The following is a 26,231-nucleotide window of genomic DNA, read 5'->3' as shown; positions in this document are numbered from 1 at the left end:
AAATTTTAATCATGCTCTTAATGATGAACCTGCTAGTTGTTTGCAATAAGCTTGTGAGTTCTTTTTGACTAATGTTAAGCTACGGTTTTTGGCACTTCCACCATCCAAATTTGCTAGCCTCTTCGGTACTGTGCATTGCCTTTTGCTCACATTGAGAATTGTGCATACTTCGCCGGTACATCCAAACCCGTGGGAGAAATTTCTCTTGTTCTCCTACACATAAGCCCATACATCTCCTCAAAACAGCCACCATACCTACCTACCACAGCATTTCCATAGCTGTTCCGAGATATATTGCCATGCAACATCCATTTTACATTACATGCCATGTAGTCATTTATTATTTATATATTGCTTTGCATGATCATATACAGCTGATGTGTGGTTTACCCATGTTACGCTAGATCATTGCACATCCTGCTACATTGGCAGAGGCATACAGTTTCATACATCATGTTTCATTCATTATGAGTTATTTGTACCAGAAAGTGTGTGTTGTCATATTAGGATGTTGCCCCTAAAAATGAAAAGAGCCATGGAGGCCATCAAAAAAAGAAAAAAAAGAGAAAAGAAAGAAAAAAAATGAAATGAAAAGAAAGAAAAAAAAGAAAAAAAAGAGAAGGAAAAAAGAGAATAAAGATAAAGGGGGCAGCATTACTATCTTTTATCCGCACTTGTGCTCATGTTTTAGCACCCGCATTATTCATAGTCATCATTTGTGCTCATGTTTAGCACCTACGCTTCATATGAGAGAGTTTTCATATTTTACTAGTATAACTATGTGGGGAATTTATACTATAGAACTTGGGTTGTATATTCCAATGATGAGCCTCCTCAAAAGTGCTCTAGGTCTTCGTGAGCAACCGAGTTGGACGCACCCCCACTAGTTCCATTGGAGAGCTTTCATACACATATAGCTCTATGTGCATCCGTTGCATGGCAATCACTACTCCTTGCATAGCTTCGATCATAAGGCTTCCTCTTGTCTAATGGTCATTTACAGCTTTGCAAGCCTTTCTTCCATTTGGCCTTCCAAACCCCCATTAACGTTCTTTATGCCATAACATCCTGGTGCTAATACCAAATGCTTGCGCTCACCGGTTGAGTAGACTTCGAAACAGTTGATTCATGACGTTCATGTTTATGTTTACTTGACTGAATCCTTCTTATGTTGTGAAAATTTACTTGATGCTTGGAATGAAGGATAGAACCTCTATGCTGAATACTTAATACATCTTTAATGAACTTTGTACGGTTGCATGTCTTTAAAGCAATAGTTCATGAAAACTTCTAGCTTGTCTAACTCTTGCATTATCATCTCTTATATCAATATAGATACTTGCTTTGAATGATTTGATCTCAGCTCATATGCTTTACAATAGTATGATCAAGGTTATGATGGCTTGTCACTCCAGAAATTATCTTTGTTATCGTTTACCTGCTCGGGACGAGCAGAAACTAAGCTTGGGGATGCTGATACGTCTCCGACGTATCGATAATTTCTTATGTTCCATGCCACATTATTGATGATATCTACATGTTTTATGCATACTTTATGTCATATTTATGCATTTTCCGGAACTAACCTATTGACGAGATGCCGAAGGGCCAGTTGCTGTTTTCTGCTGTTTTTGGTTTCAGAAATCCTAGTAAGGAAATATTCTCGGAATCGGACGAAATCAACGCCCAGCATCTTGGAATCCCCGGAAGCATCCAGAACACCCGAGAGCCGCCAGAGAGGGGACACAGGCCCCCCATGAGGTAGGCCGGCGCGGCCCAGGGGTGGCCCGCGCCCCCCCTGTGGTGACGTCGCCTCGTTGACCCTCCGACGCCGCCTCTTTGCCTATTTAAGGGTCCTCGACCTAAAACCTCGAGACGAAAAAGCCACGGTACGAGAAACCATCCAGAGCCGCCGCCATCGCGAAGCCAAGATCTGGGGGACAGGAGTCTCTGTTCCGGCACGCCGCCGGGACGGGGAAGTGCCCCCGGAAGGCTTCTCCATCGACACCGCTGCCATCTCCACCACCAACTTCATCAACGCTGCTGTCTCCCATGAGGAGGGAGTAGTTCTCCATCGAGGCTAAGGGCTGTACCGGTAGCTATGTGGTTCATCTCTCTCCCTATGTACTTCAATACAATAATCTCATGAGCTGCCTTACATGATTGAGATTCATATGATGATGCTTGTAATCTAGATGTCATTATGCTAGTCAAGTGGATTTTACTTATGTGATCTCCGGAGACTCCTTGTCCCACGTGTGTAAAGGTGACAGTGTGTGCACCGTGTGGGTCTCTTAGACTATATTTCACAGAATACTTATTCACTGTTATGAATGGCATAGTGAAGTGCTTATTTATATCTCTTTATGATTGCAATGTGTTTTGTATCACAATTTATCTATGTGCTAATCTAGTGATGTTATTAAAGTAGTTTATTTCTCCTGCACGGTGTAATGGTGACAGTGTGTGCATCGTGTTAGTACTTGGCGTAGGCTATGATTGTGATCTCTTGTAGATTATGAAGTTAACTGTTGCTATGATGGTATTGATGTGATCTATGCCTCCTTTCATAGCGTGAAGGTGACAGTGTGCATGCTATGTTAGTACTTGGTTTGGTTATGTTGATCTGTCATGCACTCTAAGGTTATTTAAATATGAACATCGAATATTGTGGAGCTTGTTAACTCCGGCATTGAGGGTTCGTGTAATCCTACAGCTTAGTGGTGTTCATCATCCAACAAGAGGGTGTAGAGTCTAGCATCTATCTATTTATTCTGTTATGTGATCAATGTTGAGAGTGTCCACTAGTGAAAGTATAATCCCTAGGCCTTGTTCCTAAATACTGCTATCGCTGCTTGTTTACTGTTTTACTGTGTTTCTACTGCCTGCAATATTACCACCATCAGCTACACACCAGCAAGCACTTTTCTGGTGCCGTTGCTACTGCTCATACTTATTCATACCACCTGTATTTCACTATCTCTTCGCCGAACTAGTGCACCTATTAGGTGTGTTGGGGACACAAGAGACTTCTTGCTTTGTGGTTGCAGGGTTGCATGAGAGGGATATCTTTGACCTCTTCCTCCCTGAGATCGATAAACCTTGGGTGATCCACTTAAGGGAAACTTGCTGCTGTTCTACAAACCTCTGCTCTTGGAGGCCCAACACTGTCTACAAGAATAGAAGCTCCCGTAGACATCAGTACACCGCCACCGGACCCCGTTCCCATGGCGGGGGACATGCCTATCATGTCATCGAGGGCAACTTTTGCTATGACTTACTACGGATCCACACCGGTAAGTTCTTTGCCAAACTTGTAGTTACCACTTTCCTTTGCCTCGCAAGTTGCTAACATGTAGGGAACATGTAGGGAACGGGATGCTCCGGGAACCAGGCCTCGCAGGGTGGGCGCGAGGTCACACCGGTTCATGAAGGTGGGTCTCCTGGGCGTTCTGCTGGTGCCTCTCCGTCGACTACTCCTGGGACTACTCCCGGTGCCTCTCCGTCGACTTCTCCTGGGCGTACTCCCGGTCCTTCTCCAGGTGGTTCTTCTGCAGCTTCTACCAGAGCGCAACCCCGGGCTTCTCGTTTCGTCAACGATGAGGGCAGATACACCCCGCCCGGATCCTTCCTGCGCTAGTCGGCACCGGGCTTCTTGTTTGCTACCTACTACTATGTATTTGGATGACATGGCACTCTCCGCTCTCCTCTTGTATGCTACTATGTGCACCATGTATGCTACTATGTGAATTATATGCTATTTTGGTGAATTCTGGCGAATTTGGTCGATTTTGGATGAATTTGGATGAATTGGACCTGCTGAATTGAATTGGAACAGAATTGTGGATGAAACAACAAAAAAAATGGTAGGCCTACGCCGAGTGCAATGCCATCGGCATAGGTCCTGACATAGACCATATGGTCAGGTCTATGCCGAGGGGGTTGCCCTCGGCGTACACCGTGTGCTGGCCGCGCACCACGTAGCCTCCAGGGTAGATGCATATGCCGAGGGGGTTACCCTCGGCGTAGAGGCCCAACTGGCGGCGCCACGACGCGCCACGTCGCTCACCCGCGAGGAGGCCGCCTGCATGCCCCATGCATATGCCGAGGGCAATGCCGTCAGCGTCTGCCGACGCTTTGTTAACGTCGGCGCCTCTGCCGTCTCTCTACGCCGACGGGATCAACGCCGAGGGTCTTCTGCACCGTCGGCATAGAGCGAGGATGCAGACGGCCACTGCTACGTCGAGGGCACGCCGGTCTACGTCGAGGGACCTGGACGCCGATGAGGTAAGCCGAGGGCTGCCGTCGGCGTAGCCTACGCCGAGGGCAGCCGGCCGTCGGCGTCTAGCTCCATTCCTGTAGTGCGTGAGGCATGGACGGATCCACCATCCCTCCAGCCCGGGCGGCCGTCCGGGCTTGGCGGCGGCGGCAGGCCTGGCGGGCCTAGTATCATATGCTGTTCTATAGCATTTTCTCCCAAAAAATGGCATGATAGACATGTTTGCCCAGACTTCTAGAAACTTCTAGGTCCGCCCATGGCGTGAGGCTCGTCTCCGTCTCAGACGGGAATAGATAGACGATCGAGTCGGACTATTGTGTAATCCAGCTTGATTCTCTTCCTATACAGGCACTTGTTTTGGAAGATTCGTTTTGACAAATGATTGACAATGTTCGATTAGTCAAAAACAAATACGCCACGGGAATGTTGATCTAGCGTAAGCTCATTAGTAAAAGTGTATTTGCTAAATAGAGTAAAACATGCTCATGGTCGCCGTCGCCCCAGGCGGCCATGTTGGTGTAGAACTACATGGCCACCATGTCGGTGTAGAAATCCCCCGAGCCAAACACTACACTCCTACAATTCGAGTGCCGGCCTTCGAGGAGTCCGGCTAGATTCTTAGCAGACTACAGCTCCACGCCTCTTCTAATGCCACTACTGATTTCTCCTTCCAAGGACATAGTCACGCAAGTGCAACGCTTATGCGGCATGTAACATGTAGAACATATCATCTTATTGAGGTGATATACATGCGTTTGATTGTGTCATGCTACAAATTTTAACAGGAGTAGAAGCTAAGAGATAAGAGGTTTGGTGCCTACATGTGTTGCCGCATGATCAGAGTATACTACATAATATCTCATCTTCTTTTGTTCTATCTATACATGATTCTTCAGCCTAAATAATCCCTTTTGTTTCCTCTGATGGATCATGGGACGTCTTACTTCAGATGGAGGGGCAAAGACTTGAGGACCGAAGATTCACGTTTCGAAGGTTCTGAATCATATTTTGAAAGTTTCGTATCATGTTTCAGGTAGATGCATGAATAAGGAACACGTTTTGCTTCAAAGAAGGTTGGATTCAGATAAATTGCCAGGCGAACGAGTACAACATATTCTTTGTTTTGAAAATATATCTAATCCTAAAGTATCCGCCTCCCAAATGTATTGATATTTAGAGTGTGATAATGTTTGCCCTTAACTCTTCTTGTTGATTAAATTTTTTAAGTTGAACCAATAAATGTGATCTCTTTTTTAATGTAATATCAAGTTGGAAAGGAATCCTTAAAATGATGAAACATAACACTTTTCATTTGTTATGAGAGCATATAAATTTATTTTATATGTTACATTTTCATCGACCATGCTGATGTTTAAAAAGAACTTGATGACATAGGTCCCAAGGAGATGTGTGAGAAACGAACACAAACTAAATACGAAGTGTGATTTTCTTACATGCATTATGTCTACGTGTGCAATAAGAAATGTTTAATAAAAAACCGTGGCAACACACATACATTCAGCTAGTAATAATAAGGTCACAAGCCAGTGCTTGAACAATGGGTGTACAAAGTACACTAAAAAGCACAAATTTACTCATATTTATTTTACAATGGGTGTAAAAAGTACACTAAAAAGTACTTTGTACACTCCGCCTATGGTCATAAGTGTCTGGCTAAGGACAACGAGCCGTCTTCACGAGGCTTCCAATGCGAGCCGTTTTGTGGGTAGTAAAAAATAGTACTCCTATTTTCGGGAATTAAGCTTCTTTTAGCAATAAATAATTTTCTTGGCTAGTCAGCTCATTGACAGGTGGGGCCTATCTCCTGACGGGTCGCACGGTCAGGTTTGCCGCCGGCCGTCTGGACGTTCGACCGGCGTCGATCGATCCTCACGTGCGCAGGCACCTGTCTTGGTGCACCAGCGAGGAATCCGTGCACGGGGAGCCATGTTGCGGTGCGGCGGCGACCGCGTCGTCATCGTCGGCGGCGGCATCGCCGGCGCCCTCCTCGCCAAGACGCTTCAGGCTCACGCCGACGTCGTCCTCATTGACCCGTACGCACGCACGCACGCCAATAATCGTAAACATTGGTCGTTCGATTGTTCTTGATTTGGAGATAATGAGACGCCATGGATGGATGGATGGATGCAGGAAGGAGTACTTCGAGATCCCGTGGGCGAACATGCGTGCCAAGGTGGACCCGGCGGCGGTGGAGCGCACCGTGATCCCGCACTCAGACTACCTCACCCACGCCAAGGTCGTGACGGCCTCGGCCGTCGGCGTCGACGACTCCGTCGTGCTCACCTCCGTCGGCCGCACCGTCGGCTACGACTTCCTCGTCATCGCCACGGGCCGCAACTGCACGCGCCCCCAGAGGCGCTCCGACCGGCTCGAGATGTTCCAGCGAGACAAGGAACGGATCGCCGCCGCGGGCTCCGTCCTCATCATCGGCGGCGGCCCCATTGGCGTCGAGCTCGCGGCGGAGATCGCCATGGATAGCCCCGACAAACGCGTCACTCTCGTGCACGGCGGGCCGCGGCTGCTCAAGGTCATGGGCACCCGCGCGTCGGCCAAGGCGCTCGAGTGGCTCCGCTCCAAGAACGTCACCGTGCTGCTGGACCAGACCGTAGACGTCGAAGATCTTGCAGGCTCCGGCTCTGGGGAAGACGAGAACGGCCGGGTCTTCACAACGTCTGCCGGAGAGACAGTGACCGCCGACTGCCATTTCGTGTGCACAGGACGGCCCGTGGCCTCCGGGTGGCTGCGGGGCTCGTTCCTCGCTGACCACGTTGACGCCGACGGACGGCTGGCGGTGGACGAGCACCTGCGCGTGGGCAGGCTCAAGAACGTGTTCGCCATCGGCGACATCACTGACGTGCCAGAGGCGAAGCAGGGGTACCTGGCGCAGCGGCAAGCCATGGTGGTGTCCCGGAACCTGCGGCTGTTGCTCAAGGGCGCCGGACTGGAGCACAAGCTGCACCGGTACAAGGCCTCCAAGGCCGCCATCACTGTCACGCTCGGCCGCCGCGACGCGTTGTCGGAGCTGCCGTTCATGACGCTCATTGGCCACATCCCCGGCGCCGTCAAGCCGCGGGACCTCTACGTGTCGCGGACGCGAAGGATGATGGGGCTCAGTTGGAACGGCTGAATCCTGGTCGAGCCATCCGTGGTCAAAATTATGCGCTGCGCCGAAACGACCCGACGGCCATGGTGTTAGTCAGACGATATAGATCGAAACTTACCTGATCTCTTGCTACGTCTTAGAAATCTTTGATCGTGTCGACTGATGCATATAATGGCATACATGTAACAGAATGAAGCAAACTAACATACAAAGTACATTGTACTGGTTTTTGCAGTTTGAGAATCGTCTCAAATTGAAAAAAATAATGCTGCTCCATCCGGTCCATATTACTTGTCGCTGAAGCGAGAGAACGGATACACTAAAATGTGTCGAGATGAGCAACACACATTATGGATCGAAATGGGTAGTTGAATTTAGCGCATACCACCACGCACATTGAGCAATATGTGACCCTTTGGACTAAACTTGAAGCTATCAACCTAGCTAGTTGAGGATGTTGAGGATGACATTGTTTGGAATCTAATGACGAATGGTCAATACTTGGCAGCTTCCGCTTACAAGGCCCAATTCTTTGGGTCAATCTCCACCGACATGAATAAAATGGTATGAAAAATTTGGGCGCCACCAAAGATCAAGTCCTTTGCATGACTTGCTTTACAAAATAGGCTTTGAACTACGGATATATTAGAAAAAAGAGCATGGCTAAACTGGGGTGCTTGTCCCGTATGCAATCAAACTATGGAGTCAGCTACACACTTGTTCGCGCAATGCCCGTTCACTATGAGATTGTGGAGTCTCATCAAGGTGTGGCTTGGAGCTTTCTTCATCGAGCTTAATGATTGGCCAATTATTGTTCTTGACGATTGGTGGCATCGGATGACCGCCGCTCCTTCCTCAAACCGAAAAGCGATGAGCTCCCTCACCCTGCTTGTTACTTGGGGAATTTGGGATGAAAGAAATGCAAGAGTCTTCTAAAACAAGCAAGCTCCCATGATGGTCATCCTTGAGAACAAAACAAGGAAGCGAAATTGTGGGTCTCCGCGGGGGCAAAATGTTTGAGCGAAGTGATGCCGGGAGAGTAATCCGTTTGTATCCACTCTTTGGAGTGTTTTTGTTGTAACTTGTAAACTTCTTCTTAATTAATCGAGTGCGGCAAAGCTTTTACCTCCGTTTCAAAATAAGAAAAGAAAATTTTAGCGCATACCCCCTCCTTCCCAAAATATGCTGCAATATAAGTTTTAATCAAAATTTAACTTTGTAAAGTTTGATCAACTATATAACAGAAGATATTATTATCTAGTATGATATGGAGCATTTCGAATAATATTGATTTCATGTTATAAAAATGGTATATTTTGTTATATGATTGGTTAAACTTTACGAGGTTTGAATTTTGCGGAAAATTATGCTAGCATAAATTGAGATGGAGGGAGTAACATGGTTTGTGCTTCGAGCATTACCTTTCTCTTGTATGGTGTAAACTAATCCCTCCATTCTAAAAGGATGCCTGAATTAATCTATAAGGCATGCCCCGCCAACCCTTGAGACTAGATACGTGTAGATAAATTTTAACTACTCTCTCCGTCTATAAATAAATATCTAAATTTTATCTAAATCTAGACGTATTTAGAGATTAAGATACATCTAAATTTAGAGAATTCTCGGACGGCTATTTATAGATAGAGGTAGTACTAAAAATCTTTATGATTTTTTTTATCTCAAAGGATTGACTCAATCTGAGAATCAAACGGTGTCGCTCAATCGGGAGTCGGCTGCTTGCGCAAAGTGCAAACGCTTCCCTCCTTCCCCGCCTGTAGGCTGTAGCCATGCGGCGGCACTACGCGGCGCTCCTCCGCCGCGCCGCCTCGCTGCCGTCTCTCCCTCTCGTGGCCTCCATCCACGCCGCCGCGCTTCGCCGGGGCGTTGTCCTCGTCCCCTCGCTCATCCACGCATATTCAGCCTGCGGCGACCCCATCTCTGCGCACAGCGTGTTCGACGAATTGCCCTGGCAGGAGCAGACGCTCTCGGCGCGCACCGCGCTGGCCAGCGCGATGTCGGCGCACGGACGGTGCCAGGATGTACTCTTACTGTTCCAAGGAAGGGAGGGGGAGATGGACGATAAGGCGGTGACGGTGGTCCTCTCCGCGTGTGCGAGGGCAGGAATGGTGGGCGAGGGGAGGGAGGTATTCGCGAGGGTGAGGAGGCCGGCGCTTCAGCACTACACGTGCATGGTAGAGATGCTGGGACGGGCCGGGGAGGTCGAGGAGGCTGAGGGGCTGGTGGCGCGGATGGAGGTACGTCCGGACAGGGTCATCTTTGCGGTGCTTCTCACAGCGTGCCGGGTGCATGGCCGCGTCGATGTGGCTGAGAGAGTGGCCAGGTTGATGCGACATTATGGTATTGCATGAATTGTTCCAGTCTGACAGTTGACCATCTGACCATTGTGTTAGCCGAAGATCATCTAAATATCCGTGACTCCATCCACATACTGGTTTCTATGATATGAAGCTAATTGCAAATGGTTGGATTGCTGGTGATGGTTGAATTTCATTCAGTGTCAATGCAACACAAGCTGGCACAGAGCGGGTGCAATCTGAAAGTTTTTGAAGTCGATGCTGGTGCTTTGTCGTGGGTGGCAAACACCCACAGATAATTCTTGCATTGGACGAACCACATGAGCGACAGTTCACACTTTGAAGGAATCTATCAGATTGCTGTATAGTGATTATACGATGTGAGGACATTGGTCATTTGCATTGGAATGGTTAGTGTGGTAGATATGGATGAATCTGAAGCTAAGTACAGAAGGTTTTATTTTGAGAAAAAGATTTGAAGGATCTCTGTATATAATTAAAAGGCAGACTAACCAAGCGACTTGTAAAATGTTCTTTCTGTAATCCACGTGGATTATCTATTCCTAGAGCTGACAATTTGGTACACCTGTACTTAGTTAATTTCTGTTTGGACATGATGCTCTTTTCTGCAGGCTTTTCCATTCAGTGATTTGTCCATGACGGAGATCTCATTTCCAATGCTTTAGAGGTACCATTGTTGAAGGTCAAGACATTATGATTTTTATTGTATAATGGAGTACTTGGTATATCATTTTTCAAAGCAATACTTGGTTTATGCATGTTTCACTCAACATGTTCTAAAATACATATGCTTACCATGTTCCTGCTTTTGTTGATGATCTGGATGTTGGAATAGCAACTAGTATTCACAGAGGGCCATAGGCCAGTACATGTACATGTGTGATAATGTGCAGGTAAGCCCCTCAAACACTGGGGAATAACGGAAAAGGGACTATACAACTCTAACACCCTCCCTCAAACTCATGGTGGATCAACAACACTGAGTTTAGAGAGAAAGAAACCATGATGTGCTCTAGTCTGGGCCTTCGTGAAGAAGTCAGCAAGCTGAAGCTCTGAAGGCACATAATGAAGAGCCATAACCTGATGCTGCACAGCATGACGCACATAGAAGACATCAACACCGATGTGTTTGGTGAGCTCGTGCTTCACCGGATCACGCGCAATGCTGATGGCACCAGTACTGTCCGATAGAAGCGGAGTCGGAGCGTCAACAGAAACACCAAAGTCCGCAAGTAACCAACGTAACCAAGTCACCTCAACCGTCAAGAGAGCCATCGCTCGCAACTCAGCCTCAACACTCGAACGGGAGACTGCAACCTGCTTCTTGGTCTTCCAAGCAATGAGAGAGCCACCAAGAAAGACACAGTAGGCAGAAAGAGACTTGCGATCCTCTGGTTCGCTAGCCCAGGTAGCATCTGAGTAGGTCTGGAGCTATAAGGAGGTGGAGCGAGGAAAGAAAAGCCGACGGGAGATAGTGCCACGAAGATAGCGAAGGACACGAACAAGATGGGTATAGTGGACACTAGTGGGAGCAGCCATGAACTGACTCAGAATGTGGACTGGGTAGGAGATGTCAGGACGTGTGACAACAAGGTAGACAAGACTCCCAACCAGGTGACGATAGCGAGTCGGGTCCGGAAGAGGATCACCATCAGTGGAACGGAGGCGGACATTGAGCTCCATAGGAGTCTCAACAATGCGCTCATCACCAAGAGCGGCACGAGTGAGAAGGTCCGGAATATACTTCTCCTGGGAGATATAGAAGCCATCAGAGGTAGAGGAAACCTCAAGCCCAAGAAAGTAGCGGAAAGGACCAAGATCAGTCATGAGAAACTGATCGCGAAGACGGGCCTTGACAAAGGCAATGTACTCAGGGTCGTCTCCTGTGATGATCATGTCATCAACATAAAGAAGAAGCAGCGTCCAACCACGAGAGGATGTGTGGAAAAAAAGCGCAGGGTCATGTGCGCTAGGGACGAAACCAGCAGCGGTGACCACAGAGGCAAAACGCTGAAACCAGGCACGAGGGGCTTGCTTAAGGCCATAGAGAGAGCACCGGAGACGACAGACCATGCCATCGGGAACAGAGTAGCTAGGATGTGGTTGCATATATATCTCCTCACTTAACTCACCGTTAAGAAAAGCATTCTGCACATCAAGCTGAGAGACAGACCAGTGGCGAACAGAAGCAACGGCAAGAAGAGTACGAACAGTGGTCATGTGAGCCACTGGAGCAAAGGTCTCGTCATAGTCACGGCCATGCTCCCGCTGAAAGCCGCGAGCTACAAGTCGAGCCTTGTAGCGCTCAAGAGAACCATCGGAGCGAGTCTTGATCTTGTAGACCTACTTGCAAGTGATGGGACGAACAGAGGAAGGAGGAGTGACAACATCCCAAGTGCCAGTACGCTCAAGAGCGGCAATCTCCTCAGCCATCGCTAGCTACCATTCGGGATGAGCAAGGGCATCCCGATAAGAGGTCGGCTCAAGGGCAGCAGAAAGACCGTAGTGAGTGGGAGAATAGCGATTAGGAGGAGGACGAGGACGAGCACGAAGATGATGAGCCGGCTCGGACGGAGAGGGCATCGCATCAGAGGTAGAGGGCATGTCAGAAGAAGCAGCATCATCCTCACGGTGACGACGAGAGTAGTGAAAAGGGTAGGGAGGGACGACCGTAGTCGAGGAAGGTGACATGGGAGGGGAAGATGTGGAGGGTGGGGACAGTGGTGAGGGAGGAGAGGGGGGCCTGGCGGGTGGAGGAGGAGAAGGTGGTGAGAGACTCGGCGGAGCAGGAACCGGAGGCACAGGAGGAGGTGAGTCAGGGAACATGAGAAAAGAGATATCATCCACCGAGAAGGAAGAGGAGGAGGGACGCGGGTAGAAATGACGGGACTCATCAAAAGTGACATCCCGAGATATGCGCATCCGACGACCAATAGGATCCCAACACTTATATCCTTTGTGCTCAGGGATGTAGCCAAGGAAGACACACTCAACAGATTGAGCACTCAGCTTGGTGCGTTCGCGTGGAGCAAGAAGAACATAGCAAACACAACCAAAAAGATGAAGGGTCGAGTAATCAGGAGTGTGACCAGTGAGACGCTCAAGAGGAATACCACCCTGCAAGGCTGTGGAGGGCTGAAGGTTGATGAGATAGGTGGAAATAGACACAGCCTTAGCCCAGAAGTGAGGAGGAAGAGAGGCAGCGATCATCATCGCATGAGCCGTCTCAAGCAGGTGGCGATGCTTGCGCTCAGCCACGCCATTTTAGGCATGGGCGCCTGGGCAGGAGAACTGGGCAAGAGTGCCCTGCTCAGCAAGAAAACCACGCAACAGCTGGGAGATATACTCACCAGCAGAATCAGCCCGAAAGACACGTATAGGCGTGGAAAACTGAGTGTGGACCATGGCAGCAAAGCGCTTGTATATCGAGAGAACCTCACTGCGAGAAGTCATAAAATAGATCCAAGTGTGGCGAGAGAAATCATCTATAAAAATAACATAGTAGCGTTGGCCCCCCTTGGAAGCAAAGGGAGCGGGACCCCATACATCAGAATGGACCAAATCAAAGGGACGCTGAGATACATACTCGCTAGTAGGATAAGGTAGTAACTGATTTTGTTTACCAAGCCTACAACCATGACAACCCTGAAGCGAGTGATAACGCGTGAAGCACACGTCCGTTGGGAACCCCAAGTGGAAGGTGTGATGCGTATAGCAGCAAGTTTCCCTCAGTATGAAACCAAGGTTGTCGAACCAGTAGGAGATAAAGGCCACGTGAAGGTTGTTGGTGAAAGAGTGTAGTGCGGCGCAACACCAGGGATTCCGGCGCCAACGTGGAACCTGCACAACACAACCAAAATACTTTGCCCCAACTTAACAGTGAGGTTGTTAATCTCACCGGCTTGCTGTAAACAAAGGATTAAACGTATGGTGTGGAGAATGATGTTTGCTTGTGAAGAACAACAGAGAACAGAGATTGCAGTTGATTGTATTTCAGATGTAAAAGAATGGACCGGGGTCCACAGTTCACTAGTGGTGTCTCTCCAATAAGATAAATAGCATGTTGGGTGAACAAATTACAGTTGGGCAATTGACAAATAGAGAGGGCATAACAATGCACATACATATCATGATGACTAATATGAGATTTACTTAGGGCATTACGACAAAGTACATAGACCGCTATCCAGCATGCATCTATGCCTAAAAAGTCCACCTTCGGGTTAGCATCCGCACCCCTTCTAGTATTAAGTTGCAAACAACAGACAATTGCATTAAGTATGGTGCGTAATGTAATCAACACAAATATCCTTAGACAAAGCATTGATGTTTTATCCCTAGTGGCAACAACACATCCACAACCTTAGAACTTTTACATCCTTGTCCCAGATTCAATGGAGGCATGAACCCACTATCGAGCATAAATACTCCCTCTTGGAGTCACAAGTATCAACTTGGCCAGAGCCTCTACAAGCAACGGAGAGCATGCAAGATCATAAACAACACATATATGATAGATCAATAATCAACTTGACATAGTATTCCATATTCATCGGATCCCAACAAACACAACATGTAGCATTACAAATAGATGATCTTGATCATGATAGGCAGCTCACAAGATCTAACATGATAGCACAATGAGGAGAAGACAACCATCTAGCTACTGCTATGGACCCATAGTCTAAGGATGAACTACTCACACATCAGTCCGGAGGAGGGCATGATGATGTAGAGCCCTCCGGTGATGATTCCCCTCTCCGGCAGGGTGCCGGAGGCGATCTCCTGAATCCCCCGAGATGGGATTGGCGGCGGCGTCTCTGGAACTTTTTCCATATCGTGGCTCTCGGTAATAGGGTTTTCGCGACGGAGAGTTTAAGTAGGCGGAAGGGCAGAGTCGGAGGAGGCACGGGGGCCCCACACCATAGGCAGGCGTGGGCCCCATGCTGGCCGTGCCGCCCTATGGTTAGGGCGCCTCGTGGCCCCACTTCGTATCCTCTTCGGTCTTCTTGAAGCTTCGTGGAAAAATAAGACCCTGGACGTTCGTTTCGTCCAATTACGAGAATATTTCCTGTGTAGGATTTCTGAAACCAAAAACAGCACAAAACAGGAACTGACGCTTCGGCATCTCGTTAATAGGTTAGTGCCGGAAAATGCATATAAATGATATAAAGTGTGTATAAAACATGTGAGTATTGTCATAAAACTAGCATGGAACATAAGAAATTATAGATACGTTTGAGACTTATCAAGCATCCCCAAGCTTAGTTCCTACTCGCCCTCGAGTAGGTAAACGATAACAAGGATAATTTCTGAAGTGACATGCTGCTATCATAATCTTGATCAATACTATTGTAAAGCATATGAAATGAATGAAGTGATTCAAAGCAATGGTAAAGACAATGACTAAACAACTGAATCATATAGCAAATACTTTTCATGAATAGTACTTTCAAGACAAGCATCAATAAGTCTTGCATAGGAGTTAACTCATAAAGCAATAAATTCTTAGTAGAAAGTTTTGAAGCAACACAAAGGAAGATATAAGTTTCAGCGGTTGCTTTCAACTTCAACATGTATATCTCATGGATAATTGTCAACACAAAGTAATATGATGAATGCAAATAAGCAAGTATGTAGGAATCAATGCACACAGTTGACACAAGTGTTTGCTTCTAAGATAGAAAGAAGTAGGTAAACTGACTCAACATAAAGTAAAAGAAAGGCCCCTTCGCAGAGGGAAGCATGGATTACTATTTTTGTGCTAGAGCTTTTATTTTGAAAACATAGAAACAATTTTATCAACGGTAGTAATAATTCATATGTGTTATGCATAAGACATCCTATAAGTTGCAAGTCTCATGCATAGAATACCAATAGTGCTCGCACCTTGTCCTAATTAGCTTGGATTTACATGGATTATCATTGCATAACATATGTTTCAACCAAGTGTCACAAAGGGGTACCTCTATGCCGCCCGTACAAAGGTCCAAGGAGATAGATCGCATTTGATTTCTCGTTTTTGATAGATCTCAACTAAGGACATCCATACCGGGACAACATAGAAAACATATAATGGACTCCTCTTTAATGCATAAGCATTCAACAACAGATAATATTCTCATAAGAGATTGAGGATTAATGTCCAAACTGAAACTTCCACCATGATTCATGGCTTTAGTTAGCGGCCCAATGTTCTTCTCTAACAATATGCATACTCAAACCATTTAATCATGATAAGTCGCCCTTACTTCAGACAAGACGAACATGCATAGCAAGTCACATGATATTCAAGAAAGGTGTAATAGTTGATGGCGTCCCCAGAAACATGGTTACCGCTCAACAAGCAACTTATAAGAAATAAGATACATAAGCTACATATTCTTTAGCACAATAGTTTTTAAGGCTATTTTCCCATGAGCTATGTATTGCAAAGACAAAGAATGAAATTTTAAAGGTAGCACTCAAGTAATTTACTTTGGAATGGCAGAGAAATACCACATAGTAGGTAGGTATGGTGGACACAAATGGCATAGGTTTTGGATCAAGGATTTGGATGCACGAGAAGTATTCCCTCTCAGTACAAGGCTTTGGCTAGCAAGGTTGTTTGAAGCAAACACAAGTATGAACCGGTAGAGCAAAACTTACATAAGAACATATTGCAAGCATTATAAGACTCTACACTGTCTTCCTTGTTGTTCAAACACTTCACCAGAAAATATCTAGACTTTAGAGAGACCAATCATGCAAACCAAATTTTAACAAGCTCTATGGTAGTTCTTCATTAATAGGTGCAAAGTACATGATGCAAGAGCTTAAACATGATCTATTTGAGCAAAACAATTGCCAAGTATCAAATTATTCAAGACAATATACCAATTACCACATGAAGCATTTTCTGTTTCCAACCAAATAACAATCAACGGAGCAGTTTCAACCTTCGCCATGAACATTAAAAGTAACGCTAAGAACACCAGTGTTCATATGAACGAGCGGAGCGTGTTTCTCTCCCACACAAGGAATGCTAGGATCCGATTTTATTCAAACAAAAACAAAAATAAAAACATACAGACGCTCCAAGTAAAGCACATAAGATGTGACGGAATAAAAATATAGTTTCACTAGAGGTGACCTGATAAGTTGTTGATGAAGAAGGGGATGCCTTGGGCATCACCAAGCTTAGATGCTTGAGTCTCCTTGAAATATGCAGGGATGAACCACGGGGGCATCCCCAAGCTTAGACTTTTCACTCTTCTCGATCATATTGTATCATCCTCCTCTCTTGATCCTTGAAAACTTCCTCCACACCAAACTCAAAACAAACTCATTAGAGGGTTAGTGCATAATCAAAAATTCACATATTCAGAGGTGACATAATCATTCTTAACACTTCTGGACATTTCCCAAAGCTACTGAAAGTTAATGGAACAAAGAAATCCATTCAATATAGCAAAAGAGGCAATGCGAAATAAAAGGCAGAATCTGTCAAAACAGAACAGTCCGTAAAGACGAATTATTTAGGGGCACTTAACTTGCTCAGATGAAAAAGCTCAAATTGAATGAAAGTTGCGTACATATCTGAGGATCACGCATGTAAATTTGCAGCATTTTACGAGTTTCCTACAGAGAGATCTACTCAAATTCGTGACAGGTGGAAATCTGTTTCTGCGCAGCAATCCAAATCTAGTATCAACCTTGTAAGGGTACATTGCCCTATGTGTGGTTTTGGTAATTAATGACAACCCCTATGGACTAATGTTTTCATTGAAGTTTATATGAAGGAATATTCCATAGGTACTACTTGTACTCCATATGTTGGATTCAAGTATGGATGCCATGAAGATAAAGGTATATCTTGTGTATTGGCATCAAGATCATCGGTATGAAGATACATATGTGATATGATCAAGAAGAAGAAATGAAGATGGAGTTCTTATGTGGAACTCAATATTAGCCATGCTCTATCTTATGTGAGTATGAGAAGATACAAGGATTGAGTTGGGCAAGTTCAAGATGAGCATCTCAAGTGGATCACATGCTTGAAGCTTGCCGTCCATTTGGTGATAATGGACATGTGAAGATGTGCATCAATGGAGCTTTCCCATCATAGTGTATGGGGGAGTATTTGTGAGTCTTCACGAAGCAACATTGATCAAGTGAGGCATTCCGGCTTGTGTAGAGCTTGAAGAGTTATCATCAAGATCAAGCGGGATGCGCAAGGCAAAGGTATGGCCTTGCTAGGTTTTCCTTTTACCGGTCTCAAGGTGGATGTTGGGAGACCGGATTATAGGATAAATAGCCGCACTATCAAGAGGGGCTTTCGGTTGGGTAACTTGATCGCATCGTCTTAGGGAGCTCAATCCTTTGCATACTTTGCATATCCCTATTGCTTCTTGGTGTTTCTCTGTGTGAGGTTCTTGATCTTGTTGCTAGCTTTACAACAAGCCCAAGTTCATCGAAAACGGAATCCGCATGCATCTTCTATTGCGTTTTCGAGTTTGGACGTCTTTACCGTTTCTTGACGGTGGGAGACTCCCTCTCTAAAATCATCTAAAATGTTCTGTGAGGAGTCTCCATATTTCCAGTTTTTGTTGGGGTTCTAATCGTCGTTATCTTTCCAACAAAATTGGTTTCATGTCAATCGGGGTCCGGACACAAAAGTTATCACAGTTTTTGTATAACATGATTTCCTGCTGGCCCGGTTTCTAGCCCGGCGTGACCGGCCGTCTGACCGGATGGCCCGGTTCAAACCGGCCCCTGGACCGGTGCCATCCGGGCACTATCCAGTAAGCTTTTAATCTTGGTCCGGTTTCTAGCCCGGCGTGACCGGCCGTCTGACCGGATGGCCCGGTTCAAACCAGCCCCTGGACCGGTGCCATCCGGGCACTATCCAGTAAGCTTTTCAGCTTGGTCCGGTCACTAGCCCGGTCGACCGGTCTGTGGACCGGATGGCCCGGTCTATGGCCCGGTCTGACCGGGTCCTGAACCGGACGGCCCGGTCCCAGGCCCGGTTGACCGGCCTCCTCGACGGCTGACTCAGCCCAACTTTTCCCCAACGGTTATATTTGCTCTTGGGCTATAAATAGCCCTTCTTCCACCTTGGGCTGAGTAGTTCTTCCCATTCTCTCTCCTCCATTGCTACTATTTGAAGAACTTGCTCTCCCCCTTGATTCCTCCAATCACTCTTGCTCATATTTGAGGATTTGAGAGAGGAGATCTAGATCTACACTTCCACCGATCGATTTCTTCTCTAAGTGAGGGAAACTCTTGGGATCTAGATCTTGGAGTCTTTGGTTGACTTTCCCCCTTGTTCTTCCTCTCCAATCTCATCCTAGCATTCGTTGCTTTGGTGGGATTTGAGTGTGAAGGACTTGAACACCTCCGGTGTTCTTGCTTTGCATCATTGCATAGTGTTGAGCTCTCCACCACGATTTGTTCGAGTGAGAGACCGTGAGCTTGTTACTCTTGGAGGGTGACCTCCTAGTTGGCTTGGTTGGTGTCCCGGTGATCTCTTCAAGAAGATTGTGAAGAGGCCCGGGCTTCTCCTTCGTGGAGCTTGTGAAGTGGTTGTGGAGCTTGCCATCTCCGGAGCGGAGGAAAAGCTAACCATAAGGAAAGGGCCATTATCCTTCGTGGGTGTGGTTCGGAGAATAGGGTGAGCCTTCGTGGCGCGGGGAATCCTTCGTGGGACCTCCACTCCTCCAAACGTGACGTACCTTGTTGCAAAGCAAGGGAACACGGGAATACATCCTCGTCTCCGCGTGCCTCGGTTATTTCTATACCCGAGCTCTCTTTCCTTGTGATAGCCATCGTGCTTGAAGTACATATATCTTGCTATCACTTGTGCTACATATATCTTGTGCCTATCTTGCTTAGCTCTAGTTGCTATTGTTACACTTAGTTGAGCTTAGCATATTTAGGGTTTGTGCTTGTAAACTAAACGATAGTTTAATTCCGCATTCATACAAGACAAATCCGCAAGAGTTTGTAATTGCCTATTCACCCCCCCTCTAGGCGACATCTCGATCTTTCAAACCTTACTATCAAAGACTTTACTTGGCACAACAATGCAATAAAATAAAGATAAGGAGAGGTTGCTACAGTAGTAACAACTTCCAAGACTCAAATATAAAACAAAAGTGCAGAAGTAAAATAATGGGTTGTCTTCCATGAGCGCTTTTCTTTAACGCCTTTCAGCTAGGTGCAGAAAGTGTGAATCAAGTATTATCTAGAGATGAAGCATCAACATCATAATTTGTTCTAATAATAGAATCAAAAGGTAACTTCATTCTCTTTCTAGGGAAGTGTTCCATACCTTTCTTGAGAGGAAATTGATACTTAATATTCCCTTCCTTCATATCAATAATAGCACCAACAGTTCGAAGAAAAGATCTTCCCAAAATAATAGGACAAGATGCATTGCATTCGATTTCCAAGACAACAAAATCAACGTGGACAAGGTTATTCTTAACCGTAATGTGAACATTATCAATCCTCCCCAAATGTTTCTTTATAGAACTATCAGCAAGATTAACATCCAAATAATAATTTTTTAATGGTGGCAAGTCAAGCATATCATAGAGTTTCTTAGGCATAACAGAAATACTTGCACCAAAAGCACATAAAGCATTACAATCAAAATCATTGACCTTCATCTTAATGATGGGCTCCCAACCATCTTCCAACTTCCTAGGAATAGAAGTTTCAAGTTTTAATTTCTCTTCTCTAGCTTTTATAAGAGCATTTGTAATATGTTTTGTAAAGGCCAAATTTATGGCACTAGCATTAGGACTTCTAGCAAGTTTTTGTAAGAACTTAATAACTTCAGAGATATGAAAATCATCAAAATCTAAACCATTATGATCTACAACAATGGGATCATTGTCCCCAATATTTTGAAAAATTTCAGCAGTTTTATCACAAACAGTTTCAGCAGTTTCAGGCAATTTTGCACGCTTTGCACTAGGAGTAGAAACATTGCCAACATCAATTATTTTACCATTGATAGTAGTAGGTTTAGAAACATGTGAAGCATCATCATTACTAGTGGTGGTAATAGTCAAAACTTTAGCTACATTATTCTCTTTAGCAAGTTTTTCTTCTTTTTCTTCTCTTTCCCACCTAGCATGCAATTCAGCCATCAATCTAATATTGTCATTAATTCGAACTTGTATGGCGTTTGCTGTAGTAAGAATTTTTTTATCATTATCCTCAGGTTTAGCAGCCATTTTATTAATTAAAGAAGCTTGTGACTCAGACATGTATGAGATTCAGTTTTCACCATTTGAAAGCTTAGTTTGCAAACCAGAAATTTCCATATTCAAATTTTCAAGTTGATTCCCTATATTTTTCAACAAGGCAGATTGTTCATTCATAGTTTTAGTAAACAATTTATTTTGCTCATATTGTGATTGCATAAAGCTCTTAGTAGCTCTTTCAATTTCTAGCATCTTTTCCTCACTAGACAAAACAGATCTACCATAAGAATTACCACTATTAGAAGGATATGGCATATAGTTGTTGTTACCAAAATTATTCCTATAAGCATTCTTGTTGAAATTACTATTTTTAATGAATTTCACATCAACATGCTCTTCTTGAGCAACCAATGAAGCTAAAGGAACATTATTAGGATCAACATTAGATCTACCATTCACAAGCATAGACATAATAGCATCAATCTTATCACTCAAGGAGGAGGTTTCTTCAACAGAATTTACCTTCTTACCTTGTGGAGTCCTTTCAGTGTGCCATTCAGAGTAATTTATCATCATATCATCAAGAAGCTTTGTTGCCACGCCTAAGGTGATGGACAGCAGCTGAATCCAATAGGTTCCGCGAAGAAAAATCCAGTCCTGCATAAAAGGTTTGGATGATCATCCAAGTAGTTAGTCCATGGGTAGGGCAATTCTTCACCAAAGATTTCATTCTTTCCCATGCTTGAGCAACATGTTCATTATCCAATTGCTTAAAATTCATTATGCTACTTCTCAAAGATATAATTTTAGTAGGAGGATAATATCTACCAATGAAAGCAACTTTACATTTAGTCCATGAATCAATACTGTTCTTAGGCAAAGATAGCAACCAATCTTTAGCTCTTCCTCTTAAGGAGAAAGGAAACAATTTCAGTTTTATAATGTCTCCATCTACATCCTTATACTTTTGCATTTCACAAAGTTCAACAAAATTATTAAGATGGGCAGCAGCATCATCAGAACTAACACCAGAAAATTGCTCTCTCATAACAAGATTTAGTAAAGCAGGTTTAATTTCATAGAATTCTGCTGTAGTAGCAGGTGGAGCAATAGGAGTGCTTATAAAATCATTATTATTGATGCTAGTGAAATCACACAACTTAGTGTTCTCAGGAGTATTCATTTTAACAGTAATAAAAATAAATAAAGCAAACTAAATTAAGTAAAGTAAAACAAGTAACTAATTTTGTTGTGTTTTTGATATAAAGAAGCAAACAAAACAGAAAATAAAATAAAGTAAAGCAAGACAATAAACAAAGTAAAGAGATTGGATGTGAGAGACTCCCCTTGCAGCGTGTCTTGATCTCCCCGGCAACGGCGCCATAAATTTAACTTGATAACGCGTGAAGCACACGTCCGTTGGGAACCCCAAGTGGAAGGTGTGATGCGTATAGCAGCAAGTTTCCCTCAGTATGAAACCAAGGTTGTCGAACCAGTAGGAGATGAAGGCCACGTGAAGGTTGTTGGTCAAGGAGTGTAGTGCGGCGCAACACCAGGGATTCCGGCGCCAACGTGGAACCTGCACAACACAACCAAAATACTTTGCGCCAACTTAACAGTGAGGTTGTCAATCTCACCAGCTTGCTGTAAACAAAGGATTAAACGTATGGTGTGGAGAATGATGTTTGCTTGTGAAGAACAACAGAGAACAGAGATTGCAGTTGATTGTATTTCAGATGTAAAAGAATGGACCGGGGTCCACAGTTCACTAGTGGTGTCTCTCCAATAAGATAAATAGCATGTTGGGTGAACAAATTACAGTTGGGCAATTGACAAATAGAGAGGGCATAACAATGCACATACATATCATGATGACTAATATGAGATTTACTTAGGGCATTACGACAAAGTACATAGACCGCTATCCAGCATGCATCTATGCCTAAAAAGTCCACCTTCGGGTTAGCATCCGCACCACTTCCAGTATTAAGTTGCAAACAACAGACAATTGCATTAAGTATGATGCGTAATGTAATCAACACAAATATCCTTAGACAAAGCATTGATGTTTTATCCCTAGTGGCAACAGCACATCCACAACCTTAGAACTTTCTACATCCTTGTCCCAGATTCAATGGAGGCATGAACCCACTATCGAGCATAAATACTCCCTCTTGGAGTCACAAGTATCAACTTGGCCAGAGCCTCTACTAGTAACGGAGAGCATGCAAGATCATAAACAACACATATATGATAGATCAATAATCAACTTGACATAGTATTCCATATTCATCGGATCCCAACAAACACAACATGTAGCATTACAAATAGATGATCTTGATCATGATAGGCAGCTCACAAGATCTAACATGATAGCACAATGAGGAGAAGACAACCATCTAGCTACTGCTATGGACCTATAGTCCAAGGATGAACTACTCACACATCAGTCCGGAGGCGGGCATGATGATGTAGAGCCCTCCGGTGATGATTCCCCTCTCCGGCAGGGTGCCGGAGGCGATCTCCTGAATCCCCCGAGATGGGATTGGCGGCGGCGGCGGCTCTGGAACTTTTTCCGTATCGTGGCTCTCGGTAATAGGGTTTTCGCGACGGAGAGTTTAAGTAGGCGGAAGGGCAGAGTCGGAGGAGGCACGGGGGCCCCACACCATAGGCCGGCGCGGGCCCCATGCTGGCCGCGCCGCCCTATGGTTAGGGCGCCTCGTGGCCCCACTTCGTATCCTCTTCGGTCTTCTGGAAGCTCCGTGGAAAAATAAGACCATGGGCGTTCATTTCGTCCAATTCCGAGAATATTTCCTGTGTAGGATTTCTTAAACCAAAAACAGCACAAAACAGGAACTGGCGCTTCGGCATCTCGTTAATAGGTTAGTGCCGAAAAATGCATATAAATGATATAAAGTGTGTATAAAACATGTGAGTATTGTCATAAAACTAGCATGGAACATAAGAAATTATAGATACGTTTGAGACGTATCAGCGAGACATCTCCTGAGACAGGCCCCAGAAGACCTCGACGAAGTAAAGACGACAAGCGAGAACCACAGAGATGACCAAGACGATGATGCCACTACTGAAAGGAGGCGGTAGTGGAAGCAGCAAGTGCACGTGGTGCAGTCGGTGAAGTGGTGGAAGAAGGAACATGAAGCCAGTCAATCTCCTAAAGTCCCTGGGTGTCACGGCACCGAGGGTCAGCCCCAACCAGTGCCCGAGTGTGTGTGTCCTGGACAGAACAGGAATCAACATCAAGAATGACCCGACAACCAGAATCAGTAAGTTGAGCAGCGGAAAACAAGTTCATGGTAAGACGGGGAACATGAGAAACATCAGGAACTGAAAAGGAGGAAGTAGAAAGAGTGCCACGACTAACAACAGGAAGAGAGTACCATCGGTAGTAAGAACACGAACAGGAAGAGGAAGAGGTCGAAGAGAAGAAAGAGAGGAAGAATCAGGGGACATGTGAAAAGAAGCTCCAGAATCCAGAACCCACGAAGATGTACCTGACTGCGGAGAGGAAACAGCCGCGGAGGCAGCCGTACCCGTCGAGGCTGAGCCGGAGGAGGCAAGGAGATGATGAAGTCTCGCTATATCCTACTCAGTGAAACCAGTGGCGATAGGCGCTGAGGGTGGAGCACGAGGAGGCACACCCCGCTGCTTCTGATAGCAGTCAGACTCAAGGTGACCAGGTCTCGGACAGTGAGTGCAGAACCGAGGAGGGCGAGGGCGAGGGCGACTCCCACCGCGAGAAGGGTGGGCTCCTCCAGAAGCAGCATGCGCTGGTATGGGTAGAAGCGGCGGTGCAGAAGCAGTGGGAACTCGAGCAGCAAGAATAGAGGGTGTCCCAAGCAGTCCAGCACCACGTAGACGAGTCTCCTCAGCCCGAAGCTCAGTGAGCACCTTTGAGATAGGAACACGGCCTCGAGCAAACAACTGAGCACGACGAGGCTCAAACTCTGGACGAAGTCGAGACAGAAACTCATGGATCCTCTGGAAGTCCATATCTGAACGGACTGTCCGGTAACACTGGCAAGTACCACAGACAACACTGCGAAGAGAGTCAAGCTGGCGCCAGATTGCCGCACTCTGGGTGTAGAACTCATCAACAGTAGAGTCACCTTGCTGAAGATCATGCTCTTGACGCAACACATACAAGTACAGATAATCCCCAGAAAGCTGATAGCGTTGACGAAGGTGAGACCACATCTCGGCAACAGTGGCTAGGCCCATAAACTCAGAGGCAAACTGTGGTTGAACACTTTGAGAAAGAACGGCAGCAGCCCTGGCATCCTCATCACACCACTGAGTAAAGGTAGCCAAACTTTCACGGTAAGAGCCAAGAGCCTCTGAATAAGCAAGTACCTGCTCCTCATATGCCTCATCAGCAGCAGCCTCGGCAGACTTGGCTGCATCCCGATCAGCCTGAGTAGCATCCTCAGCAAGGGCCGGCGGCACGGACGACGGAGTAGGAGGCACAGGAGCAGTGGGATGCAGCGGACAAGAGACCTCGCCAGTAAGAACACCCCACAGCCGAAGACCACGCATATGAATGCGCATAAAGGCTGCAAACTCTCCATAGTTGGTACCATCAAAGATCACTGGGCACCGAGGAATACTGACATATCCAGAGGAGGACGACGACATTTTTTTTTTTGAGATCTAGATCTCAGCCGGATCAGAACCAGCCGTGGCCGAGCTGGCCAAGAGCAGGGCCGGCCAAGGGCAGGGCCGACCGGAGAAGGCCGGCCGAAGGTTGAGGCGGCCTGGGCATCGCTGGCCGGCGGCGGAGTTGGCCGGGGCTAGGCTGGCCGGACTCGGGCAGATCGGGCCGGGTGAAACGCGGGAGCATCCTCGCGAGGCCAGCCGGGGAGGGAGCGGTCGGCGGCGAGGCGTCTGCGGCGGGGCCGGCCGGGACGGAGCTGGCTAGCGGCGGGGGCGTCCGGAGCAGGGGCTGGCCGGCGGCGGGAGATGGCCAGAACCCCGGAGATTTGAGCTCAATTGGGAGCTCTAAAGAATGACGAAAAATGCCCAAATTTCTTGGAAAAACAAGCTCAATCCCGACGAGAACGAGAGAGAAGAAAGAGTGGAGCGGCAGCGGCCGATCATCGGCGGCGGTGCGGATCGAGCACTGAGTTGCAACGTGCAAAGAGCTAAACCTAGTGCTCTGATACCATGTTGGAATAGCAACTAGTATTCACAGAGGGCCATAGGCCAGTACATGTACATGTGTGATAATGTGCAGGTAAGCCCCTCAAACATTGGAAAATAGCGGAAAGGGACTA

At 46.1% G+C, this 26,231-nt stretch overlaps 2 protein-coding genes across 2 annotated transcripts; both read left to right on the top strand.

Moving 5' to 3' along the window:
• Window positions 1-6,060: 6,060 nt before the first annotated feature.
• Window positions 6,061-7,679, top strand: LOC127294281 (uncharacterized). Its single transcript, XM_051324065.2, has 2 exons — window positions 6,061-6,333; window positions 6,431-7,679. Exons 1-2 carry the CDS (start codon window positions 6,227-6,229, stop codon window positions 7,425-7,427), a joined length of 1,104 nt encoding a protein of 367 aa, XP_051180025.1. The 5' UTR covers window positions 6,061-6,226; the 3' UTR covers window positions 7,428-7,679.
• A 1,436-nt stretch (window positions 7,680-9,115) lies between these two features.
• LOC127294279 (pentatricopeptide repeat-containing protein At5g15340, mitochondrial-like) lies at window positions 9,116-10,504 on the top strand. Its single transcript, XM_051324063.1, has one exon. The coding sequence runs from the start codon at window positions 9,191-9,193 to the stop codon at window positions 9,770-9,772; it is 582 nt and encodes a 193-aa protein (XP_051180023.1). The 5' UTR covers window positions 9,116-9,190; the 3' UTR covers window positions 9,773-10,504.
• The last annotated feature ends 15,727 nt before the right edge of the window (window positions 10,505-26,231 follow it).

This window comes from Lolium perenne, chromosome 4, assembly GCF_019359855.2.
Source record: "Lolium perenne isolate Kyuss_39 chromosome 4, Kyuss_2.0, whole genome shotgun sequence".
NCBI lineage: Eukaryota > Viridiplantae > Streptophyta > Magnoliopsida > Poales > Poaceae > Lolium > Lolium perenne.
The sequence above is the reverse complement of the archived record's forward strand: the minus strand, read 5'-3'. Positions and strand labels throughout refer to the sequence as shown.

Excerpts from the sequence above, each read along its gene's own strand:
- LOC127294281 (XM_051324065.2), top strand. The coding sequence starts at position 6,227 with ATGTTGCGGTGCGGCGGCGACCGCGTCGTCATCGTCGGCGGCGGCATC. Across the intron at positions 6,334-6,430 it reads GACGTCGTCCTCATTGACCC|GAAGGAGTACTTCGAGATCC; the intron begins GTACGCACGCAC and ends GGATGGATGCAG.
- LOC127294279 (XM_051324063.1), top strand. The coding sequence starts at position 9,191 with ATGCGGCGGCACTACGCGGCGCTCCTCCGCCGCGCCGCCTCGCTGCCG.